The sequence below is a fragment of the Indicator indicator genome, chromosome 19 (assembly GCF_027791375.1).
Source record: "Indicator indicator isolate 239-I01 chromosome 19, UM_Iind_1.1, whole genome shotgun sequence".
NCBI classification, from domain to species: domain Eukaryota; kingdom Metazoa; phylum Chordata; class Aves; order Piciformes; family Indicatoridae; genus Indicator; species Indicator indicator.
In genome coordinates this window covers 21,106,438-21,128,815 of record NC_072028.1, presented here as the reverse complement: position 1 = coordinate 21,128,815, position 22,378 = coordinate 21,106,438, and the positions used below count along the sequence as shown (strand labels likewise).

The following is a 22,378-nucleotide window of genomic DNA, read 5'->3' as shown; positions in this document are numbered from 1 at the left end:
GCACCCAGTCCAACCCAGTATGGTGTAGTGCAGTCCTGTAGCACCCAGTCCAACCCAGTATGGTGCAGTGCAGACCTGTAGCACCCAGTCCAACCCAGTATGGTGTAGTGCAGTCCTGTAGCACCCAGTCCAACCCAGTATGGTGTAGTGCAGACCTGTAGCACCCAGTCCAACCCAGTATGGTGCGGTGCAGACCTGTAGCACCCAGTCCAACCCAGTATGGTACAGTGCAGTCCTGTAGCACCCAGTACAACCCAGTATGGTGTAGTGCAGACCTGTAGCACCCAGTACAACCCAGTATGGTGCAGTGCAGTCCTGTAGCACCCAGTCCAACCCAGTATGGTGTAGTGCAGTCCTGTAGCACCCAGTCCAACCCAGTATGGTGCAGTGCAGTCCTGTAGCATCCAGTATGGCCCAGTGCAGCCCAGTATAACTGAGTGCAGCCCAGTACAACCTAGTATGGCCCAATGCAGCCCTGTATAGCCCAGTATAGCCCAGTGCAGCCCTTTATAACCCAGTATAGCCCAGTGCAGCCCTGTATAACATAGTGCAGTCCAGTATAACCCTGTATAGCCCAGTGCAGCTTTGTACAACCCTGTATAACCTAGTGCAGTCCAGTATAAACCAGTATAGCCCAGTGCAGCCCAGTACAACCCAGTACAGCCTGCTGTAACCCAGTACAACCCAGTGCAACCCCATATAGCCCAGCACAGCTCAGTGCAGCCCAGTAGAGCCTGGTGTAATCCAGTGCCACCCAGTATAAGCCAGTGCAGCCCTTTGCAGCCCAGTGTAATCCAGTATGGCCCAGTGTAACCCGATATAGCCTAGTACAGCTCAGTGCAAGCCAGTATAAACCCAGTACCTAGTGCAGCCCTTAGCCGCCCAGTATAACCCAGTGCAACTCAGTGTAAGCCAGTACAGTCCTTTGCCGCCCAGTATAACCCAGTACAGCCCGGCGTAACCCAGTGCAGCCCTTTGACGCCCAGTATAACCCAGTAAAGTCCGGTGTAACCCAGTGCAGTCCTTTGACGCCCAGTATAACCCAGTACAGCCCAGCGTAACCCAGTGCAGCCCTTTGCCGCCCAGTATAACCCAGTACAGCCCGGCGTAACCCAGTGCAGCCCTTTGCTGCCCAGTATAACCCAGTACAGCCCGGCGTAACCCAGTGCAGCCCTTTGCTGCCCAGTATAACCCAGTACAGCCCGGTGTAACCCAGTGCAGCCCTTTGCCGCCCAGTATAACCCAGAACAGCCCGGTGTAACCCAGTGCAGTGAATGACAGGGCGGGCGGTGCGTCTTGCAAAGAGCCTTCCCGGCCGCCAGGCGGCGTGCGTCGGCGCGGCCGGGGGCGGTGCATGCGCGGTTCGGGGGCGGGGCGCGCAGCGGAGCCGGTGGCCGTGCCGTGCGGTGTCCGCTCGCCAGCCCGCCCGCTCGCTTGCTGCCGCCATGGCTCTCCTCCACACTCGCCGGCTCCTCGCCGCCCCCCGTTTCTTCACCGCCGCCGCTAACCATGCCAGGTGAGGGCTGAGGAGTTGGCTAAGCCCCGTAGCAGCCCGCCGGTGCCAGTGGAGGGGCTTTCTCGCCGCTGAGCCCGGTGTCCCTTTCAGGTGGGGGAAGGGGATCGGGGGTACTTCGCGGGGAGTAATCGTGTCCCTCCTTGGAGCCCGTAGGCGTCGTTAGTGATGTCACGGCGGGGCAGGGGGGCAACGGCGCGCGGATTGGCCGCGGGACGCGGCGGGTCGGGGGGCGCGCGGCGCTTCCTGGCGCGCTGATTGGCTGAGGCCGAGCCGGGCGCCCCCCAGCCTGCCCTTGAGGAGCCGCTTGGAGGGCGCGGGGGGGATGTGCGCGCGGGCTTCGGGTCGGGCCGGGGCCGCAGGGACCCTAGGCACCGAGAGACGGCGCTGGGGGCACCCCGGGGGCACCGAGAGACGGGGCCAGGGGCACCGCGGGGGCACCAAGAGACGGCGCTGGGGGCACCCAGGGGGCACCGAGAGACGGGGCCGGGGGCACCACGGGGCACTGAGAGACGGGGCCGGGGGTACCCCGGGGGCACCGGGAGACGGGGTCGGAGGGACCCCGGCGGCCGAGAGACGGGGCCGGGGGCACCGAGGGACGGGGCCGGAGGGACCCCGGGGGCACCGAGGGACGGGGCCGGAGGGACCCCGGGGGCACCGAGGGACGGGGCCAGGGTGCTGTCGGTGGTGGGCAGCGGGACCAGGGGCGTTCTGGGCCCCGAGAAACGGGGCCAGAGGCACCAGTGAGCTCCGTGCAGCACGGCCTGGGCACCGTGCACCGGGGCCAAGGCGCTATCCGTTGTGCGCAGCGTTCAGTGGGGCCGGGGCAGCACTGTGCGCCGAGAAAGGGCGCTGGGTGCGTCCTGTGCCGCGGGGCTGGGGTGCGGCTGGCCCTGTGCACGGCGCCGCAGGCTTGGGGGAGCCCTTGTGGGGCGCAGCTAGTGGCACGCAGCGAGGCTAGGGGGACCCTGGGCACCGGGAAATGGATCCGGGGGAGCTTCGTGTGTCTCTGGGTGGGTGAGGGCTGAGGTGCGGCTGGCAGTGTGCACTGGGCAGTGGAGACCCCATGTACCGAAAACGGGGCTGGGAATAAGGGGTCTACAGCCTCTCCCTCCTCCCCCTACCTCAGCCAGCGTGTAACGGGGCTGGGGTGGTGCTGCCAGGGCTGAAGCCATGCCTTCGGGTGTGCAAAACCTGGTCTGAGAGGGGTGCAAGCCAGGCAGGACCAACGAGGACCTAGTTCCATGCTGGCAGCTCTGCACTCTGCTGTGCCTGAAGGCAGCACAGGGATGTGGAGAAGGATGCTGGGCACAGCTGGAGCCCTGTGGAGCAGCTCCACAGAGCACGGCAGAGCCGAGAGCCACAGGGAGGTGGGGACAGCACCATGACCAGATGACCCAAAAGCATGCAGAGGGATTTGTCCAAGGCCTTGCTGCTCCACAGAGCCCTTTGACTCCTGGCCCGTGCCAGCTTGGGAAGCTTTCTGGAACAGTTGCCAGCTCAGCTGAAGCAGGCAAGCAGGGGTTTATCTCCCCATTCCAGCAGATAAAGAGGCCTAGTGGATATTGATTAACCCTCTTCTGTCCAGCATGGCCCCTAGCTGGCTCCTGAGACTCTTTCTTCTGAGGCATCCTTGGTCTCTGCTCAGCAGTTACGGAGGAGGAACCCTAGAACTGTCAGGCTTGGAAGGGAGCTCAAGGCTCAGCCAGTTCCAAACCCCTGCCAAGGACAGGGACACTAGATCAGGTTGCTCACAGCCACCTCCAGCCTGGCTGCAAAAACCTTCAGGTTTGAGGCTTCCACCACCTCCCTGGGCAAACCTCTTCCAATGTCTCACCACCCTCATGGGGAAGAATTTCTTCCTGCCATCCCATTTGAATCTCCCCATTTCCATTTTTGCTCCATTCCCCTCCAGTCCTATCACTCCCTGACACCCTCAAAAGTCCTTCCCCAGCCTTCTTGTAGGCTCCTTTCACCACCTGTGGTTCCTGCCCTTGGGCTGGAGCAGAAAGGCAATAACTTTGCTTTCCTCAAGCTTGTTATGCAGCAGAGTGGAATTCCCAAATGGAGCTGAGGTCACCTCCAGGGGACTCTGACCACCCTCTTGTGAGTCAAACACCTTTGTGCACAGCCCCCAAAGAGCAGCTCTGAGCCTGCAGATGCCAAGCAGTGATTAGCTCTTTGTGTTCCCTTAACAGCTTCACCTTGGGGGAGGGGGGGAGGGGATGTGCTGTTCCCATCCCCCTGTGCTGGGAATGGGCTTTCTGGAGGCAGGACAGAGGTTGAAGAGATAAGCAAGTGGCTTAAAACATCTCCCTTTGGCATGCAGACTGAGGTGCTGCCTTCCTTTGCTGCTCTCCTGGATCCCAGGACAACTATTTTCAGTGCTTTGCTGGCTGGGAAGCTTAACCACAGCTGAATGTTTAGGCTTGCAAGGCCCCGGTGGTGGGCAGCCAACGCCCCTTTGGCATTGTTCTTGGGTAAATATTGGCTTTAGCAGTGGTGTCCAGCCAGCCACAGGCCCCTTCAGCCCCTCTGCTCTGCTGCAGGGCTTTGGCAGAGGCTTTGCAATCCAGCCTCTTCCCTGCCTGTCACTGGGGGAGCAGATAGAAACCTTCACTGGAGTCAGGACTGCTTATTCCCAACCTAGGGGGAAAAAAAACTTGCTTTGTGAGCTGGGCATGAATCATAGAATTGGAAGGGACCCCCAGCATGCTGGGATTCTGGGATTCCCAGCTGTCCAGCTCCTGCTCTAAGTCTTCTCCACCACCTGATCCACCAAACTTCTGCTCCTAGTTCATAGAATCACAGAACTGTCAGGGTTGGAAGGGAGCTCAGGGCTCAGCCAGCTCCAACCCCCTGCCATGGGCAGGGACACCTCACACCACAGCAGGTTGCTCACAGCCACCTCCAGCCTGGCTGCAAAAACCTCCAGGCAGGAGGCTTCCACCACCTCCCTGGGCAACCTCTGCCAGTCTCTCACCACCCTCCTGGCCAAGAATTTCTTCTAACATCCAATCTCAATCTCCCCACTTCTACTTTTGCTCCATCCCCCCACTCCTGTCACTCCCTGACACCCTCCAAAGGCCCCAGGCTCTTGGTCTCTGCAGCTTGGGCTAGGAGCTCCACAGGCATTTTTGAAAGGTTTGTGGCAGCTCCTGGAGCATTTTCCTCCCCTCCCTGTCCCATCTGTGCTTGCCTTGAAAGGGATCAGAAGACTACCCTGACTGAAGAGCATGGATCACAGCTCACAGGATGTGAGGGGTGGGAAGGGACCTCTGGAGAGCTTCCAGTCCAAGCCCCCTGCCAGAGCAGGACCATGGAATGCAGCACAGGTCACACAGGAACACATCCAGCCAGGGCTGGAAAGGCTCCAGAGCAGGAGACTCCACAACCTCTCTGGGCAGCCTGCTCCAGGGCTCTGTCCCCCTCCCAGTGCAGAAGTTCCTCCTCCTGCTGAGGTGGAACCTCCTGTGCTGCAGTTTCCATCCATTGCCTCTTGTGCTATGCCAGGGCACAGTGAGCAGAGGCTGTCCCTGTCCCTTCCTTCCTGCCCCCCAGCCCTCAGCTCTGGATAGACATTGAGCAGATCCCTCTCAGCCTTCTCCTCTGCAGACTCAGCACCCCCAGGGCTCTCAGCCTCTCCTCCCCAGGCAGTGCTGCAGTCCCTTCAGCAGCCTTGGAGGCCTCCCTTGGACTCTCTCCAGCAGATCCCTGTCCCTCTGCAGCTGGGGAGCCCAGAGCTGGATGCAATATTCCAGCTGTGGCCTCCCCAGGGCAGAGCAGAGCAGAGGGAGAGGAGAACCTGAACACCACTTTCTCAGCACCTAAACTCTGAACTGGAGGTGCTGTGTTTCTCTAGCTGCAGAAGGTGCTTTATTTGGTGTCCTTCAGGGAATTCACTTTCCCTTTTCTTAGCTTTCTGCCCTGCAGTGCTTCCATGCTGGCAGGGAGGAGGTGCTGTTTATAACTGACCTTTATTCAGGACCTGTGCTCTTCATTGCTCAGTATAAAATGCAGCACACTGCTGAGACAACCACCTTGCAGTGCTGTGGTAGGATTTGTGGCCTCAGCTCCCCAGGTAGATCTGGGATCCAGGGGGTTCCTCCAAGATGATCAGAGGGCTGCAGATCCTCTGCTGGGGGGACAGGATGAGAGAGTTGGGGTGGTTTAGCCTGGAAGGCTCCAGGGAGACCTCAGAGCAGCCTTCCAGCAGCTGAAGTGAGCTACAGGAGAGCAAGAGAGAGGCTTTCCAAAGGCATGGAGTGACAGGTGGTGGCTTCACACTGGAAGAAGCTGGATGGAGATGAGACATCAGGAGGAAATTCTTCCCAGGAGGGAGGTGAGGCACTGGCACAGGTTGCCCAGAGAAGTTGTGGAGGCTCCAAGCCTGGCAGTGTTCAAAGCCAGGCTGGATGAGGCCTTGGGCAGTGTGGTCTAGTAGGAGATGCCCCAGGCTGTGGCAGGAGGCTGGAACTGGATGATCTTTAAGGGTCCCTGCCAACCCCAACCCATCCTGTGGTGTGCTCTCCCAAACCCCTGCCCAGACAGGTTCCCTTGGGCAGCAGGATGTGTTTGCACAGCTCTGCCTGCACTTCATTCTCCTGTCCCCCTGTCAATTCAGAGAATCACAGAACTGTCAGGGCTGGAAAGCAGCTCAAGGCTCAGCCAGCTCCAGCCCTCCTGCCATGGGCAGGGACACCTCACACTCAGGTTGCCCAGAGCCACATCCAGCCTGGCCTTAAGGAGCTTCACCTCTCAGGAACCAGCAGAGGAGTCTTTCTTTGTCCTTCAGGCTGAGAGCAGGGCAAATCCAGTCCTTAAGTTTCCTTGGCTGCCTTAAGCTGATGGAAAGACAGGCTCAGAAGCAAAGTACTTAACTGCTGGGCTGTTGTGGCTTAGGTTAGATGCCTGCAGGATCAGCAGCAGTGTCTTAGAGCTCAGTGACCTGCCTCAAGTGTTGGCAGGATTGGGACCTAAGTCACCATAAGCTGCTTTGGTGAAAAACCCCAGAGGAAAAAAGGTGCTGTGGGTGTTCTGGGCCAAAATAACTCTGGAGGAGGTGAAAACACAAAACCACAGAGACACAAACACTCCTCTGCAGAGCCTTCCTCTTCCTCCACCCCTCCCCTGCCAGGAGGGTGTTGGAAGAGTTTTTCCAAAGCCCCATTGAGTGCTGCCTAGTCCTGCAGCAGGTTTTTTGTCCTGGCAGGCATCCCTGACTCATCCTCCTCTCTCAGCTGATCCCATTCTGAGGTAATGGAGACTGTTAGTGGTCTAGAAAATGCTAAGCACAGCTTCCATTTATAAGCTACCCAAGGTGGCTCTGCCTTGGATGTGTTTTGCTGCCTCTGTTCCCCCCCTCCCTGCCCCCAAGAGCCTCTCAAGACGATAAGTGGAGGATTTTTGTTGGGAAATGCTGTTCTGATGGGGAGGGGAGCTCAGTCTGGAGAGGGCAAATGAGTCACAGATGGCATCAGGCTGTTAGGGACCCTCCCAGGGCATCCTGTCCACCCCCTGCAGGCAGCAGGGACACCTCCAGCTGGAGCAGGCTGCCCAGGGACACAGCCAGGCTGAGCTTGAATGGCTCCAGGGATGGAGCCTCCAGCACCTCCCTGGGCAACCTGTGCCAGTGTCTGCCCAGCCTCCCTGGGCACAACTTCCTCCTGAGCTCCAACCTAACTCTGCCCTGCTCCACTTCCAAACCATTGCCCCTGGGCCTATCCCCACAGCCCCTTCTGAACAGTCCCTCCCCAGCCTGCCTGCAGCTCCCCTGCAGAGCTTCAGCTGCAGCTCTCAGCTCTCCCTGCAGCCTTCTCTTCTGCAGGCTGCACAGCCCCAACTCTCCCAGCCTGGCCCCACAGCAGAGGTTCTGCAGCCCTCTGAGCATCTCTGTGGCCTCCTCTGCACCCTCTCCAGCAGCTCCAGGTCCTTCTCATGCTGGGGTCTCATATCTGGCCCCAGCCCTGCAGGTGAGGTCTCCCCAGAGCAGAGCAGAGGGGCAGGATCCTCTCTCTCCAGCTCTGGCCACACTGCTTTGGATGCAGCCCAGGCTGCCCTTGGCCTTCTGTGCTGCCAGTGCCCATTGCTGGCTCCTGGCCAGCTTCTCCCCCACCCCCAGCACCCTCAGCTCCTTCTCTGCAGGGCTGCTCTCAGTCTCCTCACCCCCAAGCCAGGACTGACATCCAGGGTTGCTCAGCTGCAGGACCTTGCACTTGGCCTTGCTGAACCTCCTGAGGTTCTCCTCAGCCACCTCTGCAGCCTGCCCAGGTCCCTCTGGATGGGTCTGGGGCTCCATGAGGTGCAGTCTGTGTTCATGTAGTGACTAAACTGGGCCTAAGTGGACCCAAAAGAGGGACAGAGTGGAATGGGAAGATGGTTTCATAAGTTCTGCTGATCACCTCCATGCTGCCTTCACCTGCCTGGCCCTTCATGAGTTTCTTCTCCATCTTTTATAATCAGGTGGAGGCCATTACAGTCTCTGCAGGAAAATGAACCACCACCATTCCCTCCCCCCCACCCCCACTGCATCTCCTGCACCATCTGCAAGCCTGGGCAGAGGCTTGGGGCCAAAGGGAGAGGAACAGGTTTCTTTTAATAGCATGGTGTGGCCTACCCTTGGCATTCAGAGAGACTGGCTGTCTTCAGGAGGTCCTAGCAGCAGGGCAGAGGCAGGTAGCCTGCAGAGCAAAGCACCTCCTGATGGGAAGCTCCCTTCCCTTGCTGTCCAAAGGAGGGGATTCTGCCCCTCTGCTCCACTCTGCTGAGGCCACACCTGGAGCTCTGGGTCCAGTGCTGGAGCCTCTATTCCAGGAAGGCTCTGGAGGGGCTGGAAGGTGTCCAGAGAAGGGCCAGGAGGAGGAGCAGAGGGCTGGAGCTGCTCTGCTCTGAGGACAGCCTGAGAGAGTTGGGGTTGTGCAGGCTGGAGAGGAGAAGGCTCCCAGGAGACCTTCTGGTGGCCTTGCAGGATCTGAAGGGGGCTCCAAGAAAGCTGGGGAGGGACTTTGGAGGGTGTGAGGGAGTGATAGGACTGGGGGGGATGGAGCAAAAGTAGAAGTGGGGAGTTTGAGATTGGATGTGAGGAAGAAATTCTTGGCCAGGAGGGTGGTGAGAGCCTGGCAGAGGTTGCCCAGGGAGGTGGTGGAAGCCTCCTGCCTGGAGGTTTTTGCAACCTGGCTGCTCCAGGTGTGAGGTGTCCCTGTCCTCAGGTCGGGCAGCCTGGTGGGAAGAGCAGGTTCACTGTCACACAGCAGTGCCTCATGCAGTTGCCCAGGGCTGGCTGAGCCTACCTGGAGGGCACTAAGCTACATGGTTCTGCCTGTAGGCTGTGAGGAGCTGATGCTTGGCCAAGAGCATGAGAGTTCATAGATTCACAGAAGGGGCTGGGTTGGAAGGGAGCTCAAAGCTCAGCCAGCTCCAACCCCCTGCCCTGGGCAGGGACATCTCCCACCAGCACAGCTTGCTCATGGGCCTCATTCAGCCTGGCCTTGAGCACCCCCAGGGAGGGGGCAGTCATGGCTTCCCTGGGCAACTTCTGGGTGGTTTAAGGCTTCTCTTTTCCTGAGGCCTTGCTGGTGTCACCTCATGAGGCATGAAGAGCTCTTTTCTACATCTTAAAGACCTGGGGGAGGGGAAGAGTTACTACCTGCAGCCACGGAGAACTGAAGCTCTCTGCCCATTGTTCCCTGTGAAATGCAGCACCAGGAGCATACAGGAGCTGAGGTCTTCTGATTCTCTTAGCTCTGCTGCTACCTCTCCCAGTGGTCTGCAGACCCAAAGATTGCCCTGGAGGTTTTCTCTCTCACCCTGCTGCCTCCAGCCTTGCCCAGTTCCCAAACCTAATCCTTAGTCTCGTTTTTTTTTTCCCTTCTTCCCCTTCAGCTCCTGGTGGTCCCATGTGGAGATGGGTCCCCCTGACCCCATCCTGGGGGTGACAGAAGCCTACAAGCGTGACAGCAACTCCAAGAAGATGAACCTGGGTGTGGGAGCCTACAGGGATGACAATGGGAAGCCCTACGTCCTCAGCTGCGTCCGCAAGGTCAGCCCAGGCCTGCCTCACAGCCTGCCAGGGGCTCAGCTCTGCTGATGGGCACCTGGGGGGGAGGGGCAGCCAGGGGGAAGCCTCTGAACAGGCACATGAGGGTGGGAGCTGACACCCAGCTGAGTGGGGAGGATGATAAGGCTGAAGGATAGGATCCATGAGGAGCGACCTGGGCAGGCTGCAGAGGTGGCTGAGGAGAACCTCAGGAGGTTCAGCAAGGCCAAGTGCAAGGTCCTGCAGCTGAGCAACCCTGGATCTCAGTCCTGGTTTGGGAGTGAGAAGACTGAGGGCAGGAGAAGCTCTCAGAGCTAATGCTGCCACCCCAGCTTTGCAGCCAAGGGAAGGCCACCTCAGGCCAGCCAAGATCTGGTGGTGACAGCTGAAGGCAGCAGGGCCAGGCAGGTGAAGGCAGCATGGAGGTGATCAGCAGAACTTATGAAACCATCTTCCCATTCCACTCTGTCCCTCTTTTGGGTCCACTTAGGCCCAGTTTAGTCACTACATGAACACAGACTGCACCTCATGGAGCCCCAGACCCATCCAGAGGGACCTGGGCAGGCTGCAGAGGTGGCTGAGGAGAACCTCAGGAGGTTCAGCAAGGCCAAGTGCAAGGTCCTGCAGCTGAGCAACCCTGGATGTCAGTCCTGGCTTGGGGGTGAGGAGACTGAGAGCAGCCCTGCAGAGAAGGAGCTGAGGGTGCTGGGGGTGGGGGAGAAGCTGGCCAGGAGCCAGCAATGGGCACTGGCAGCACAGAAGGCCAAGGGCAGCCTGGGCTGCATCCAAAGCAGTGTGGCCAGAGCTGGAGAGAGAGGATCCTGCCCCTCTGCTCTGCTCTGGGGAGACCTCACCTGCAGGGCTGGGGCCAGATATGGAGCCCCCAGCATGAGAAGGACCTGGAGCTGCTGGAGAGGGTGCAGAGGAGGCCACAGAGATGATCAGAGGCTGCAGAACCTCTGGTGTGGGGCCAGGCTGGGAGAGTTGGGGCTGTGCAGCCTGCAGAAGAGAGGGCTGCAGGGAGAGCTGAGAGCTGCAGCTGAAGCTCTGCAGGGGAGCTGCAGGCAGGCTGGGGAGGGACTGTTCAGAAGGGGCTGTGGGGATAGGCCCAGGGGCAATGGTTTGGAAGTGGAGCAGGGCAGAGTTAGGTTGGAGCTCAGGAGGAAGTTGTGCCCAGGGAGGCTGGGCAGACACTGGCACAGGTTGCCTAGGGAGGTGCTGGAGGCTCCATCTCTGGAGCCATTCAAGCTCAGCCTGGCTGTGTCCCTGGGCAGCCTGCTGCAGCTGGAGGTGTCCCTGCTGCCTGCAGGGGGTTGGGCAGGATGCCCTTGGAGGGTCCCTTCCAGCCCAGTGCCAGCTGTGAGGCTGTAAGCAAAGTCCTTAGTAGACTCCTATGTTTGTTCCAGAGCAGGACAATGCTCCTGGATGTCTCCCTTAGGGCTGCTACAGCTTTTGAGGCACAACAGAGCTGTTCAATAGGAGGGGATAAACCACACCATGTTTGCCCTCTTGCCAGCTAGGTCAAGCTCATTCCTTGATGAACTTCACTGTGCCCTCCAACCCAGGTGTCCTCTAGACTTCAAGGTGTTTCTTGACCAGGCTGCTGTTCCCTGAGCTCCACAGAGCAGGAAAGAGCTGAGGTTGTCCCCTTGGTGTGGATTAGCCTTAGGAAGGAATTCTGCTGAGCCCTTGTAACCAGTTTCCCCATAAGCCAGGCTAAAACTGCAGTGCAGGGAGCTGGATGTGGCCTCTGCCCTCCAGGGGATTATGGAGCTTTCTGGGGCCATGGGGCTGGAAACAGGCTGGCAGCTGGCACACCCTGGCTGGGCTGCTTGGCACAGGGAGGATGAGATGAGAGCAGCATGGTCCATGCTTGGCACCCCTGAAGCCAGGCCCTGCCCTGTGTCAGCACACACTGTCACCCACACCTGGGCTGGGTAGGTCACAGCTGGGTCCTGCTGTGGCAGGAGCAGTCTTCTGGTGGTACATGAGCACAGCCAGGGTCTGTCCCACCACTCTGGCAGCACAGACAGGGGTCCCACAACCCTCTAGATATCTCCATTCCTGTATTTTCCCTGAGCCAGGGCTCCTTGTCTGCTGTTCCTGCTGCTGCTCTCTAATCCTGCGTTAGGTGAGGATGTGGACTGGTATCTGCTGCAGGATCTGCTGGAAAGGACTGGAGATGAGCCAAGCTGTGGGGACAGCCACATTTCAGGGTGGGGTGAGGCAGCTCTCAGGCAGAGGCCCCTTTCAGAATCCCCTGGGGGTTCTGTGTCTTTGCTTTTTGTAACCTGCTCCATCCAACATCACTCCCAGCATGACAAGGCCCTGCAGAGGCCTTGCTGCCCACCTGGCTTTGGGATGTCTCCCTCTGGAGAGACAGCCTCTGCCTCTCAGTGACAGCCAAGCCTTGCCTTCCTGCAGGAGGGTTCCTGCTTGGGCAAAGGACCACTTGTCCTGGTGCAGCAGGGCTGGCTGGGGCTGGATGTTGTGCTCTCCTCCAGCCGCTGGCATTCCTGCCTCTGCCCTACCAATGCTGGCACCCACTGAGGGCTCTGGTGGCTCTGAGGGCTGTTGCCCCATGCTGACAGCAAGCTTTCATCTGGAAGGTTTCCTGCTGCCCTGGCTTGGGATGAGCCCTGCCCTCTGAAGGGAAATTTGTGTCAACCAACCTTTGCCCTTTTGGAGCAAAGGCAATGCCAAGCAACCTCAAACTGCCCACCCACGGTGCCGCCCTCCCTGCTGAGTGTGTGTCCTCCTTCCCCAGGCTGAGGCCATGATAGCATCCAAGAAGATGGACAAGGAGTACCTGCCCATTGGGGGGCTGGCAGATTTCACCAGGGCTTCTGCAGAGCTCGCTCTGGGGGAAAACAGTGAAGCTTTCAAGAGCGGCCGGGTAAGGAGCGAGCTGGGGAGCCAGGGTGGGCAAGGCTGCACAGCTGGCATGGGGGTGCTCAGTGAGAGTGGAAGGTCTTTCAGGGGGGCTCCTGCCTCTGAGCTGCAGGCTGGCCCAAGGGTAACAGCCTCTGCTGAAGGCTGGGGTGAAACAGCCCTTCCTGAGGAGGAGATCTGACCTTGCCCAGGGTCCCAGCTCCCTGCGCTGCGGCTGGAGCTGCTGAGCTGCGGCAGTACCCTCCAGCTCCATGGAGACAGCCTGAGAGAGTTGGGGTTGTGCAGGCTGGAGAGGAGAAGGCTCCCAGGAGACCTTCTGGTGGCCTTGCAGGATCTGAAGGGGGCTCCAAGAAAGATGGGGAGGGACTTTGGAGAGTGTCAGGGAGTGATAGGAGTGGGGGGGACGGAGCAAAAGTAGAAGTGGGGAGATTGAGATTGGATGTGAGGAAGAAATTCTTGGCCAGGAGGGTGGTGAGAGCCTGGCAGAGGTTGCCCAGGGAGGTGGTGGAAGCCTCCTGCCTGGAGGTTTTTGCAGCCAGGCTGGAGGTGGCTGTGAGCAACCTGCTGTGGTGTGAGGTGTCCCTGCCCATGGCAGGGGGTTGGAGCTGGCTGAGCCTTGAGCTCCCTTCCAGCCCTGACAGCTCTGTGATTCCATGTCCCTGTCTGGGGGTACATCTGGCAGTGCCAATGTGTGTGCTGGGGGGAGGGGAGGCAGGGGCAGGGGTCTGTGCTTTCCTTGGCTCACCCTGGGGCTGCTGTGACTCAGGCCACCTTTGTTGCCTTGCAGTATGTCACTGTGCAGGGCATTTCTGGGACCGGATCGCTGCGAATCGGAGCCAACTTTTTGGTGAGTCCCTGGCCTGGATGGGGAACAGAAAGGTTGAGCTGAACCTCTGGGATGCCTTCTGCCTGCTTGCCACCTGCTCCAACCTCTCTGAACTCTCTTCTTGTGCTTGCTCAGCAACGGTTCTTCAAGGCTGGCCGTGATGTGTACCTCCCCAAGCCGTCCTGGGGCAACCACACCCCCATCTTCCGGGATGCTGGCCTGCAGCTGCAGTCCTACCGCTACTACGACCCCAGGACCTGCAGCCTGGACTTCGCCGGCGCCATGGACGACATCGCCGTGAGTGGCTGGGCAGGGCTGCAAGCAGGGGAGGGGATGGGGGAGGGCAGGTGGGTTGTCAGGCTTTGGGCTTGTTAGGCTTTAGACTAGTTAGGCTTTAGACTAGTTAGGCTTTAGACTTGTTAGGCTTTAGTCTTCTTAGGCTTTAGTCTAGTTAGGCTTTAGTCTAGTTAGGCTTTAGTCTAGTTAGGCTTTAGTCTTGTTAGGCTTTAGTCTAGTTAGGCTTTAGACTAGTAAGGCTTTAGAGTAGTTAGGCTTCAGACGTGTTAGGCTTCAGACATGTTAGGTTTAGACTTGTTAGGCTTTAAATGTGTTAGGCTTTAGACGTGTTAGGCTTTAGTCTTGTCAGGCTTTAGACTAGTTAGGCTTTAGTCTTGTTAGGCTTTAGACGTGTTAGGCTTTAGACGTGTTAGGCTTTAGACGTGTTAGGCTTTAGTCTTGTTAGGCTTTAGACGTGTTAGGCTTTAGTCTTGTTAGGCTTTAGACTAGTTAGGCTTTAGTCGTGTTAGGCTTTAGACGTGTTAGGCTTTAGACGTGTTAGGCTTTAGTCTTCTTAGACTTTAGACTAGTTAGGCTTTAGTCTTGTTAGGCTTTAGACTTGTTAGGCTTTAGACTAGTTAGGCTTTAGACTAGTTAGGCTTTAGACTTGTTAGGCTTTAGTCTAGTTAGGCTTTAGTCTAGTTAGGCTTTAGTCTTGTTAGGCTTTAGTCTAGTTAGGCTTTAGACTAGTAAGGCTTTAGAGTAGTTAGGCTTCAGACGTGTTAGGCTTCAGACATGTTAGGTTTAGACTTGTTAGGCTTTAGACGTGTTAGGCTTTAGACGTGTTAGGCTTTAGACGTGTTAGGCTTTAGACTAGTTAGGCTTTAGTCGTGTTAGGCTTTAGTCGTGTTAGGCTTTAGTCTTGTTAGGCTTTAGACTAGTTAGGCTTTAGACTAGTTAGGCTTTAGTCTTGTTAGGCTTTAGAGTAGTTAGGCTTTAGGCTTGTTAGGCTTTAGGCTTGTTAGGCTTTAGGCTAAATACAAGGTATCTGAAGGGCACCCTAGAAGCTTGGCAGAGCTCATCTAAGCTGCCCAGGGCAAGAGTTTGAGCTCAGCTGTTGAGGAGCACAGGATCATAGGATGTTAGGGGTTGGAAGGGACCCTCCAAGATCAGCAAGTCCAACCCCCCCATCCCCTGCCAGATCAGGACCAGAGAATCCAGCACAGGTCACACAGGAATACATCCAGATGGGGCTGGAAAGGCTCCAGAGGAGACTCCACAACCTCCCTGGGCAGCCTGCTCCAGGGCTCTGTGACTCTCACAGTGAAGAAGTTCCTCCTCATGTTGATGTGGAACCTCCTGTGCTGCAGTTTATATCCATTGCCCCATGTCCTATCCCAGGGTGCAGCTGAGCAGAGCCTGTCCTCTCCCTCTTGCCACTCAGCCCTCAGATATTTATAAACATTTACTAAATCCCCTCTCAGTCTTCTCCAGACTGAACAGCCCCAGGGCTCTCAGCCTCCACTCACAGGGCAATGCTCCAGTCCCTTAATCATCCTTGGAGCCCTCCCTTGGACTCTCTCCATTAGATCCCTGTCCCTCCTGAACTGGGGAGCCCAGAACTGGATGCAATATTCCAGGTGTGGTCTCACCAGGGCAGAGCAGAGGGGGAGGAGAACCTCTCTGGATCTGCTGGACACGCTCCCTCTTAATGCACCCCAGGATCCCATTGGGCCTCTTGGCCACCAGGGCACATTGCTGCCCCATGGAGAACTTGTTGTGAGCATGTGCTGCTGAGGTGTTGTGAACTCATTGCCCCTCTGTCACCTCTTCCTCAGAGGATTCCAGAGAAGAGCATCATCTTGCTGCATGCTTGTGCCCACAACCCCACTGGGGTGGATCCCCGGCAGGAGCAGTGGAAGGAGCTGGCAGCTACAGTGAAGGTGAGCAGCAGAATGCCCTGGGGAGGGGTAAACCACAGCTCTGGGCTCTCATGGCTGGCAGCTGGTCTTTACTCTGTAAAGGTTACTCCCTCCTCAGAAGCCAACAGGGGTGTCATGTTCCTGTCCTGAAGACAGGAGCCAGACAAATGCACCCCTCAGGCTTGGGGCTGGCCATCAGCCTTTCTGCTGGCAGCTTCCCAGGAAGCTGAGGGGGGAGAGGGAGCCATGAAAGGAGAGCAGGAGAGGTGAAGGAGAGAGCTGTGATAGCCGGAGGGGGCTCCTACTGCTGGTGTGGAAGATCTTCCACGTGCCTGGTGTCTTCTCACAAGTGTTGGCTGGAAAAAAGAGGGGGCAGGTTCTTCCTTCATCCTTCTCCTCCTCCTCCCTGCTGCAGGAGGCAGGATGGAGTAAAACTAGAAGTGGGGAGATTCAGATTGGATGTCAGGGAGAAGTTCTTCTCCATGAGGGTGGTGAGAGACTGGCATAGGTTGCCCAGGGAGGTGGTGGAAGCCTCATCCCTGGAGGCAGTGAAATTTGGTTTGGGAATGCCTAAGAACAGGTAGATACCAAAGTGGCCTCCAGATGTCAGTCTCCTGACCAAGGGGCAGTGTTAGTGGCCTGTCTGCCTAAAAGCAGAAGGAAAATTCCCAGGAGGTTTTCCTGGGAACTGGTAATGCAGGAAACACTGAACTGGAGTTTGTTTATTTATTACTGTTCGGTTCACTGCTGCATTTTGGGCCAGGCTGCACATCCCATAAATGCACTGAGATGGTCTTAGAATCAGAGAAGGGCTCGGGTTGGAAGGCACCTCAGAGATCATCTGCTCCAAGCTCCCCACCATGGGCAGGGACAGCTCTCAGCCAGGCTCAGCTGCTCCAGGCCTCATCCAGCCTGGCCTGGAACATCCCCAGGGAGGAGGCAGCCACAGCCTCCCTGGGCAGCCTGTGCCAGAGTCTCACCTCCCTCACACTGAACAACTTCTTCCTCAGCTCCACTCTAACCCTGCTCTGCCTCATCTCCAAACCATTCCCCCTTGGCCTGGCTCTAGACACCCTCAGCAAAAGTTCCTCTGCAGCCTTCCTGCAGGATCCCTTCAGGTCCTGGCAGGCAGCTCTGAGGTCCCCCTGGAGCCTTCTCCTCTGCAGGCTGCACACCCCCAGCTCCCTCAGCCTGGCCTCACAGCAGAGCTGCTCCAGCCCTTGGCTCATCTCTGTGGCCTCCTCTGGCCTCTCTCCACAGCTCTGTGTCCTCCTTCTGCTGGGGACACCAGAGCTGGAGGCAGGATAGGGGTGGGGGGCAGAGCAGAGCTGTCCTGCTCTTGGAGGTGTGCTGGGGAGCTGTGGGATTGGCTCCACTTCAGGAGGGAGCAGCGTTGCGGCCGAGCAGGCTGCTGCCTGCGTGGCTGTCTTCATCCCCCTGCCCTGCCCTGCCCCTCCTGAGGGTTGCTGAGCTTCCTGTGACACTGTGCCCTCTTTGGTGGCAGAAACGAAACCTGCTGGTGTACTTTGACATGGCCTACCAGGGCTTTGCCAGTGGGGACATCAACCGGGACGCCTGGGCCGTGCGGCACTTCATCGAGCAGGGCATCAACGTCCTCCTGTCCCAGTCCTATGCCAAGAACATGGGGCTGTACGGTGAGTAAGGGCACCTGGGCTGGCAGTGGCCTCACCCACACTGCAGCTGGCACCCTGCTGCCTCCAGAGTTCATCAGCCCCTGTCTGTCTGCTGCTCGCTTTCGTCGCAGTCCCAGTGCAGGGAGGGTGGGAAGGGACCTCTGGGGATCACCCAGTCCAAGCCCTCTGCTCAAGCAGGGCAGCCACAGCAGCTTGCCCAGGGTCACAATGGCTGAGGGGGGTGGAAGCTCTGCAGAGAAGGAGACTCCACAACCTCTCTGGGCAGCCTGCTCCAGGCCTCCAGCACCCTCATGGGAGAACAGAAAGTATCAGGGTCCGTGCAGGCTTTCCAAGACCCTCACACCAAACAACTTTCTCCTCCTGCTCAGATGGAACCTCCTGGGTGCCAGTTTGTGCCCTCTGCCCCTTGGCCTGTCCCTGGGCACCACTGAGCAAAGCCTGGCCCCAGCCTCTTGCCCCCCACAGCTCCTTCAGCTCTTGCTGAGCATTGCTCAGCTCCCCTCTGGGGCTGCTCTTCTGCAGGCTCTCAGCCCCAGGGCTCTCAGCCTTTGCTCCTCACAGAGCTGCTCCAGGCCCCTCAGCAGCTTTGCAGTCTCCCCTGGACTCTCCAGCATTTCCCTGTCCCTCCTGAACTGGAGAGCCCAGAACTGGACCCCGATGTGGCCTCACTAGGGCAGAGGAGAGGGGGAGGAGACCCTCCCTGGTCATGGTAGCCACACACACTTCTCAGTGCCCTCAGGATCTCATTGACCTTGGCCCCAAAAGCACAGTGCTGGCTCATGATGAACTTGTTCTCCACCAGCACTCTCCTCCATAGAGCTGCTTCCCAGCTAGACCCTGTGGTGCTGCTCCCAGCCCTCTGAGCTCTGCCCTTCAGCCACTTCCCAACCCACCTGGTCCCCATCAGCAGCCTCCCTCCCACCCTGCAGATGCCTTCACCTCAGGCAAAGGCACAATGAGGTTTTGGGGTAGCCACATCCCTGGGGCACCAAGGAACCCAGCACCCCAGAGGTTCCCTGTCTCTCTCGACCTGGGGAGCTCCAGACTTCTGGAGCTCAGGTTGTGTGGCCCTTGGCTATGTCCTGCCTGAGCCCTGGCCGTGGATGGGGCAGAGGCTGGGAGCTGACTGCCCCTCCCCTAGGGGAGCGGGCGGGAGCCTTCACGGTGATCTGCAGCGACGCAGAGGAAGCCAAGAGGGTGGAGTCGCAGCTGAAGATCCTGATCCGCCCCATGTACTCCAACCCCCCCCTCAACGGCGCCCGCATCGCCGCCACCATCCTCAACACGCCGGAGCTGCGCAAGGAGTGGTAAGGGAGAGCCCCTCCTGCCCGGCACGGCCACAGCTCAGCGCTCTCTGCTCCCCTGCCGCTCTCCTGGGCGGCTCTTGGCTTCGGGGCCACGGCCAGAACCACCTCCCACCCCTTCCAACCCTGCTCCTGTCCTGGCTTCAGCTGCTGTCAGCCCAGGCTGACCCAAACAGGTGGTCCCTGGTGGTGCTTCCAGGGCAGAGAGTGTTGGGTGGGAGGGGAAAAGCTGCTGCTGGAGCTGCTGCAGGAGCTGCCTGCCCAAGGAGTGGAAGGAATATTGAGGCTTTCAAGCCATGTGGCCTTGCAGGATCTGAAGGGGGCTCCAAGAAAGCTGGGGAGGGACTTTGGAGGGTGTGAGGGAGTGATAGGACTGGGGGGGATGGAGCAAAAGTAGAAGTGGGGAGATTGAGATTGGATGTGAGGAAGAAATTCTTGCCCAGGAGGGTGGTGAGAGGCTGGCAGAGGTTGCCCAGGGAGGTGGTGGAAGCCTCCTGCCTGGAGGTTTTTGCATCCAGGCTGGATGTGGCTGTGAGCAACCTGCTGTGGTGTGAGGTCACAGGGGGGTTGGGAAGGGACCTCAGAAGATTATTGAGTCGATTATTGAGTCCATAGAATCCAGCACAGGTCACACAGGAACGCATCCAGATGGGTCTTGAAAGTCTCCAGAGAAGGAGACTTCACAACCTCTCTGGGCAGCCTGCTTCAGTACTCTGTGACCCTCAAAGGGAAGAAGATCCTCCTCATGGTGAGGTAGAACCTCCTGTGCTGTAGTTCATATCCATTGCCCCTGCCCGTGGCAGGGGGGTTGGAACTGGATGAACCTAGTGGTCCCTTCCCTGACAATTCTCTGATTCTATGTATTTGTCTCAGCTGAGAGAAGCAGAAGCATAATCCTCTTGGGAACCAGAGCCAGGAATGTGACCCTTGTGCCCTCAGCTGTCTGGTATCAGCCCCTGCTGCAGAACAAAGGCCACCTGTGTGTGGTGGCTTTGCCAGCAGCTGTGCTCCTCTGGCAGGCTGGCACTGATGCTGATCCTGTGCGCAGCAGGGATGTCTGCTGCCCTGGCAGGAACCCCCACACCTCTCCCTTTGTCTGCAGATAGCATTTTAGCAGGGTTTGGGCAGGCCATGAGACCTTCTGCTCACCCATGGCTTTAAGTGAGAGCGATGCCTCTGGTAGTGGTGCCCAAGATCTGTGGAATAAATCATAGCATGGGCTGGGTTGGAAGGGACCTCCAAAGCTCATCCAGTCCCAGCCCCTCTGCACTCAGCAGGGACATCCTCCACTAGATCAGGTTGCCCAGAGCCCTGTTGAGCCTCACCTTGAATATCTCCAGGGATGGGACCCCAACCACCTCCCTGGGCAACCTTCAGGTACCCTCAGAAAGAAGCAGTTCCTCATCTGGAGGTTAGCACTTGATGCTCCCTGGTCTTCTTTCACCTGCATCCCCTGGGTTTTGGGTGTATGAGGACCTTCAGCTATGTGGAGAGGGTTGGTTGATTCCTGGAAGCTGGTAGGTGAGGGGAAGACCTTCTTCCATGTGGAGAGGGATGGTTGATTCCTGGAAGCTGGTGGGTGAGGGGAAGACCACCTTCCATGTGGAGAGGGATGGTTGATTCCTGGAAGCTGGTGGGTGAGGGGAAGACCACCTTCCATGTGGAGAGGGTTGGTTGATTCCTGGCAGCTGGTGGGTGAGGGGAGCAGTGTTTGGTGCATCCCAGCCCTGCTCTGAGCAGTTCCTGCCTTGGTTTCTCAGGCTCGTGGAGGTGAAGGGCATGGCTGACCGGATTATCGGCATGAGGACTCAGCTGGTGTCCAACCTGAAGAAAGAAGGTTCTTCCCACAACTGGCAGCACATCACTGACCAGATTGGCATGTTCTGCTTCACAGGGCTGAAGCCTGACCAGGTAAACACAACGGTGCCCCTGGGGTGCCTTCTGCCTTCCCTGTCAGAAGAGCCCTGGCTGCGGCTGCTCAAACAGAGCCTTCGGAAGCAGTTCTTCCTCCAGGAGGAACAGCCTCCAAGCCCTCAGCAGTGGAGCTTAGGGGACTTAGATCTTGCTCTGCCCCCTTGCTGTGCTGGTGGAGGTTGAAATTAGGTGTAGCCAGAGTCTCTTGGTGGCATTTGGAGGTGATCTTCAAGGTCACCTCAAGTGAGGTGGCTCCTAGCTGAATGTTCGCTTGGCGCTGGAGAGCTCAGCAGCATCTCTTAGGGTTTGCAAGGTGCAAGTCTGTGCCTGCTGGCACCCAGTGCAGGCAAGCTGGGTACAGTGGCACTCTGCTAAGCTGGCCAGGGGTTAAACATCTGCTCTTCCACCCCAGGTGGATCGACTGACCAAGGAGTTCTCCATCTACATGACAAAGGACGGGCGGATCTCGGTGGCGGGAGTGACCTCGGGCAATGTAGCCTACCTGGCTCATGCCATCCATCAAGTCACAAAGTAAAGACACAGCTGTGCCCTGGAGCTGGTGGCTGACCCTGCTCTGCCCCACTGGTTGAAGCTGGGGAAGGAAAGGAAACAAGCAGAACCCTTTGAACCACAGCACCTGGTGCTGCTGCTGAATGTATCTTGTAGATGAGTTGTGTAGAAGCCTTGTCCAAGCCATCCAACGTTGTGAAGCAGGGACATCATTGCTGGTTCCTGCTCCTCACAGCCTTCTCCCCTGTTGTCCAGCCCTTGTCTGTCAGCCCCAGCACCCATCTTGCACTGGAGGAAGCAGACACATCCCTGCCACCCTTCCAGCACAGGCGCCAAAGGCTTCCCCATGCTGCTTCCTTCCAGGAGAAAGCTTTGTGAGGCTGCTGGCTGCCAGCCCAAACAGTGGGGAGCTGGCTTGGAGGGCTGCTCAGAATGTGTCCCTGCCACCTCCTCAGTCAGTCCCTGCTGCCAGCAGGCTCCATCCTCATCCACCTTCCTCGCCCAGCAGTGGGCAGTGCCAAAGCTGCCCTCCAACAGCCAGCTCAGAGGACTTCTCACTGCTAAAGTTTACTCCATCGTTGGCTTTGCTCTTTCCATCTGGGCATCTCCTTTCAGGTGCAATTCACAGTGGGGTGTGTGGGGTGGACATGGCTTCTACCCCTAGCCCTGGTCCTCTCCCTGGTCCTCTGAGTCGCCACCAGCCCTCCCTGCCATGCAGAATGTCTGTGTGTGTCCCAAAGCCGTGAGCCAAGAGCTGGGTGCTACCCTGTCCACCCTCACATGGAGAGGAGGTGTCCCTCCCCTCTGTTCAGCCCAATTTCTGGTGACAGCAAGGAAAAGGGGAAGGGAAGATCGCGAGGGAAGTCTGAGAGCTGCTGACACCTCCAAAACCCTTCTGTCCAAACCAGGTTGTCCCTGAGGCTTTGTGACTCACTGGACTCTGATTTCTCTTTTTTTTTTTTTTCAATCCAAATAAAATGGTGCGTGGCTGTCTCAAGCTGGGGACTTCTTCCTGTCACCCCACAGCTGTATCCTCTCCCTTCCACACACCAAAGGAGGGCAAGTGCCACCACTGGGCATGTCATGTGGCTGGTGAAACCCCCAGCTCCTAGGAATCCCACCCAGAGAGGGGGCATTTCCCCCCTGTGTGCCCCAGGAGCATGGTGTGTGAGGTGGGCTCATGTTGCTCTGGGTAGGAGTTGGTGTCAGAGCCCATGGGGTTGAATGGGGCAAGCATGAGGTGCCAAAGGCCATCTGCCCTGTGCTGGATCTGAATCAGAACTGTTTGGGATGGAAAAGGCCTCCCAAGATCAGCCAGTCCAATCAGCAACCCAACTCCACCATGGCCCCAAGAGCCATGGCCACACATTTCTGGAACACCTCCAGGGGTGGGGACTCTACCACCTCCCTGGGCAGCCCATGCAAATCCTGACCACTCTTGCAGCAAAGAAATTGTTCCTCATCTCCAACCTAAGCCTCCCCTGGCACTATTTCAGGCCATTTCCTCTCTTATCACCTGAGACTAGGGAGA

General features: G+C 58.0%; 1 protein-coding gene across 1 annotated transcript; it reads left to right on the top strand.

Annotated features, from left to right (window-relative positions):
- Positions 1 to 1,445: 1,445 nt before the first annotated feature.
- On the top strand, positions 1,446 to 21,832 carry GOT2 (glutamic-oxaloacetic transaminase 2). The gene is made up of 10 exons (XM_054389577.1): positions 1,446 to 1,516; positions 9,395 to 9,551; positions 12,316 to 12,444; positions 13,228 to 13,287; positions 13,402 to 13,563; positions 15,381 to 15,485; positions 16,969 to 17,119; positions 18,261 to 18,426; positions 20,184 to 20,334; positions 20,750 to 21,832. The coding sequence occupies exons 1-10, from the start codon at positions 1,446 to 1,448 to the stop codon at positions 20,870 to 20,872; spliced, it is 1,275 nt and encodes a 424-aa protein (XP_054245552.1). The 3' UTR covers positions 20,873 to 21,832.
- Positions 21,833 to 22,378: the final 546 nt, after the last annotated feature.

What these genes read in the sequence shown, in the direction of transcription:
- GOT2 (XM_054389577.1), top strand. Translation starts at nt 1,446, where the DNA reads ATGGCTCTCCTCCACACTCGCCGGCTCCTCGCCGCCCCCCGTTTCTTC. An exon ending in GCCGCCGCTAACCATGCCAG is followed by an intron (nt 1,517 to 9,394) that starts GTGAGGGCTGAG and finishes CTTCCCCTTCAG; the next exon opens with CTCCTGGTGGTCCCATGTGG. An exon ending in CCGGAGCTGCGCAAGGAGTG is followed by an intron (nt 18,427 to 20,183) that starts GTAAGGGAGAGC and finishes TTGGTTTCTCAG; the next exon opens with GCTCGTGGAGGTGAAGGGCA.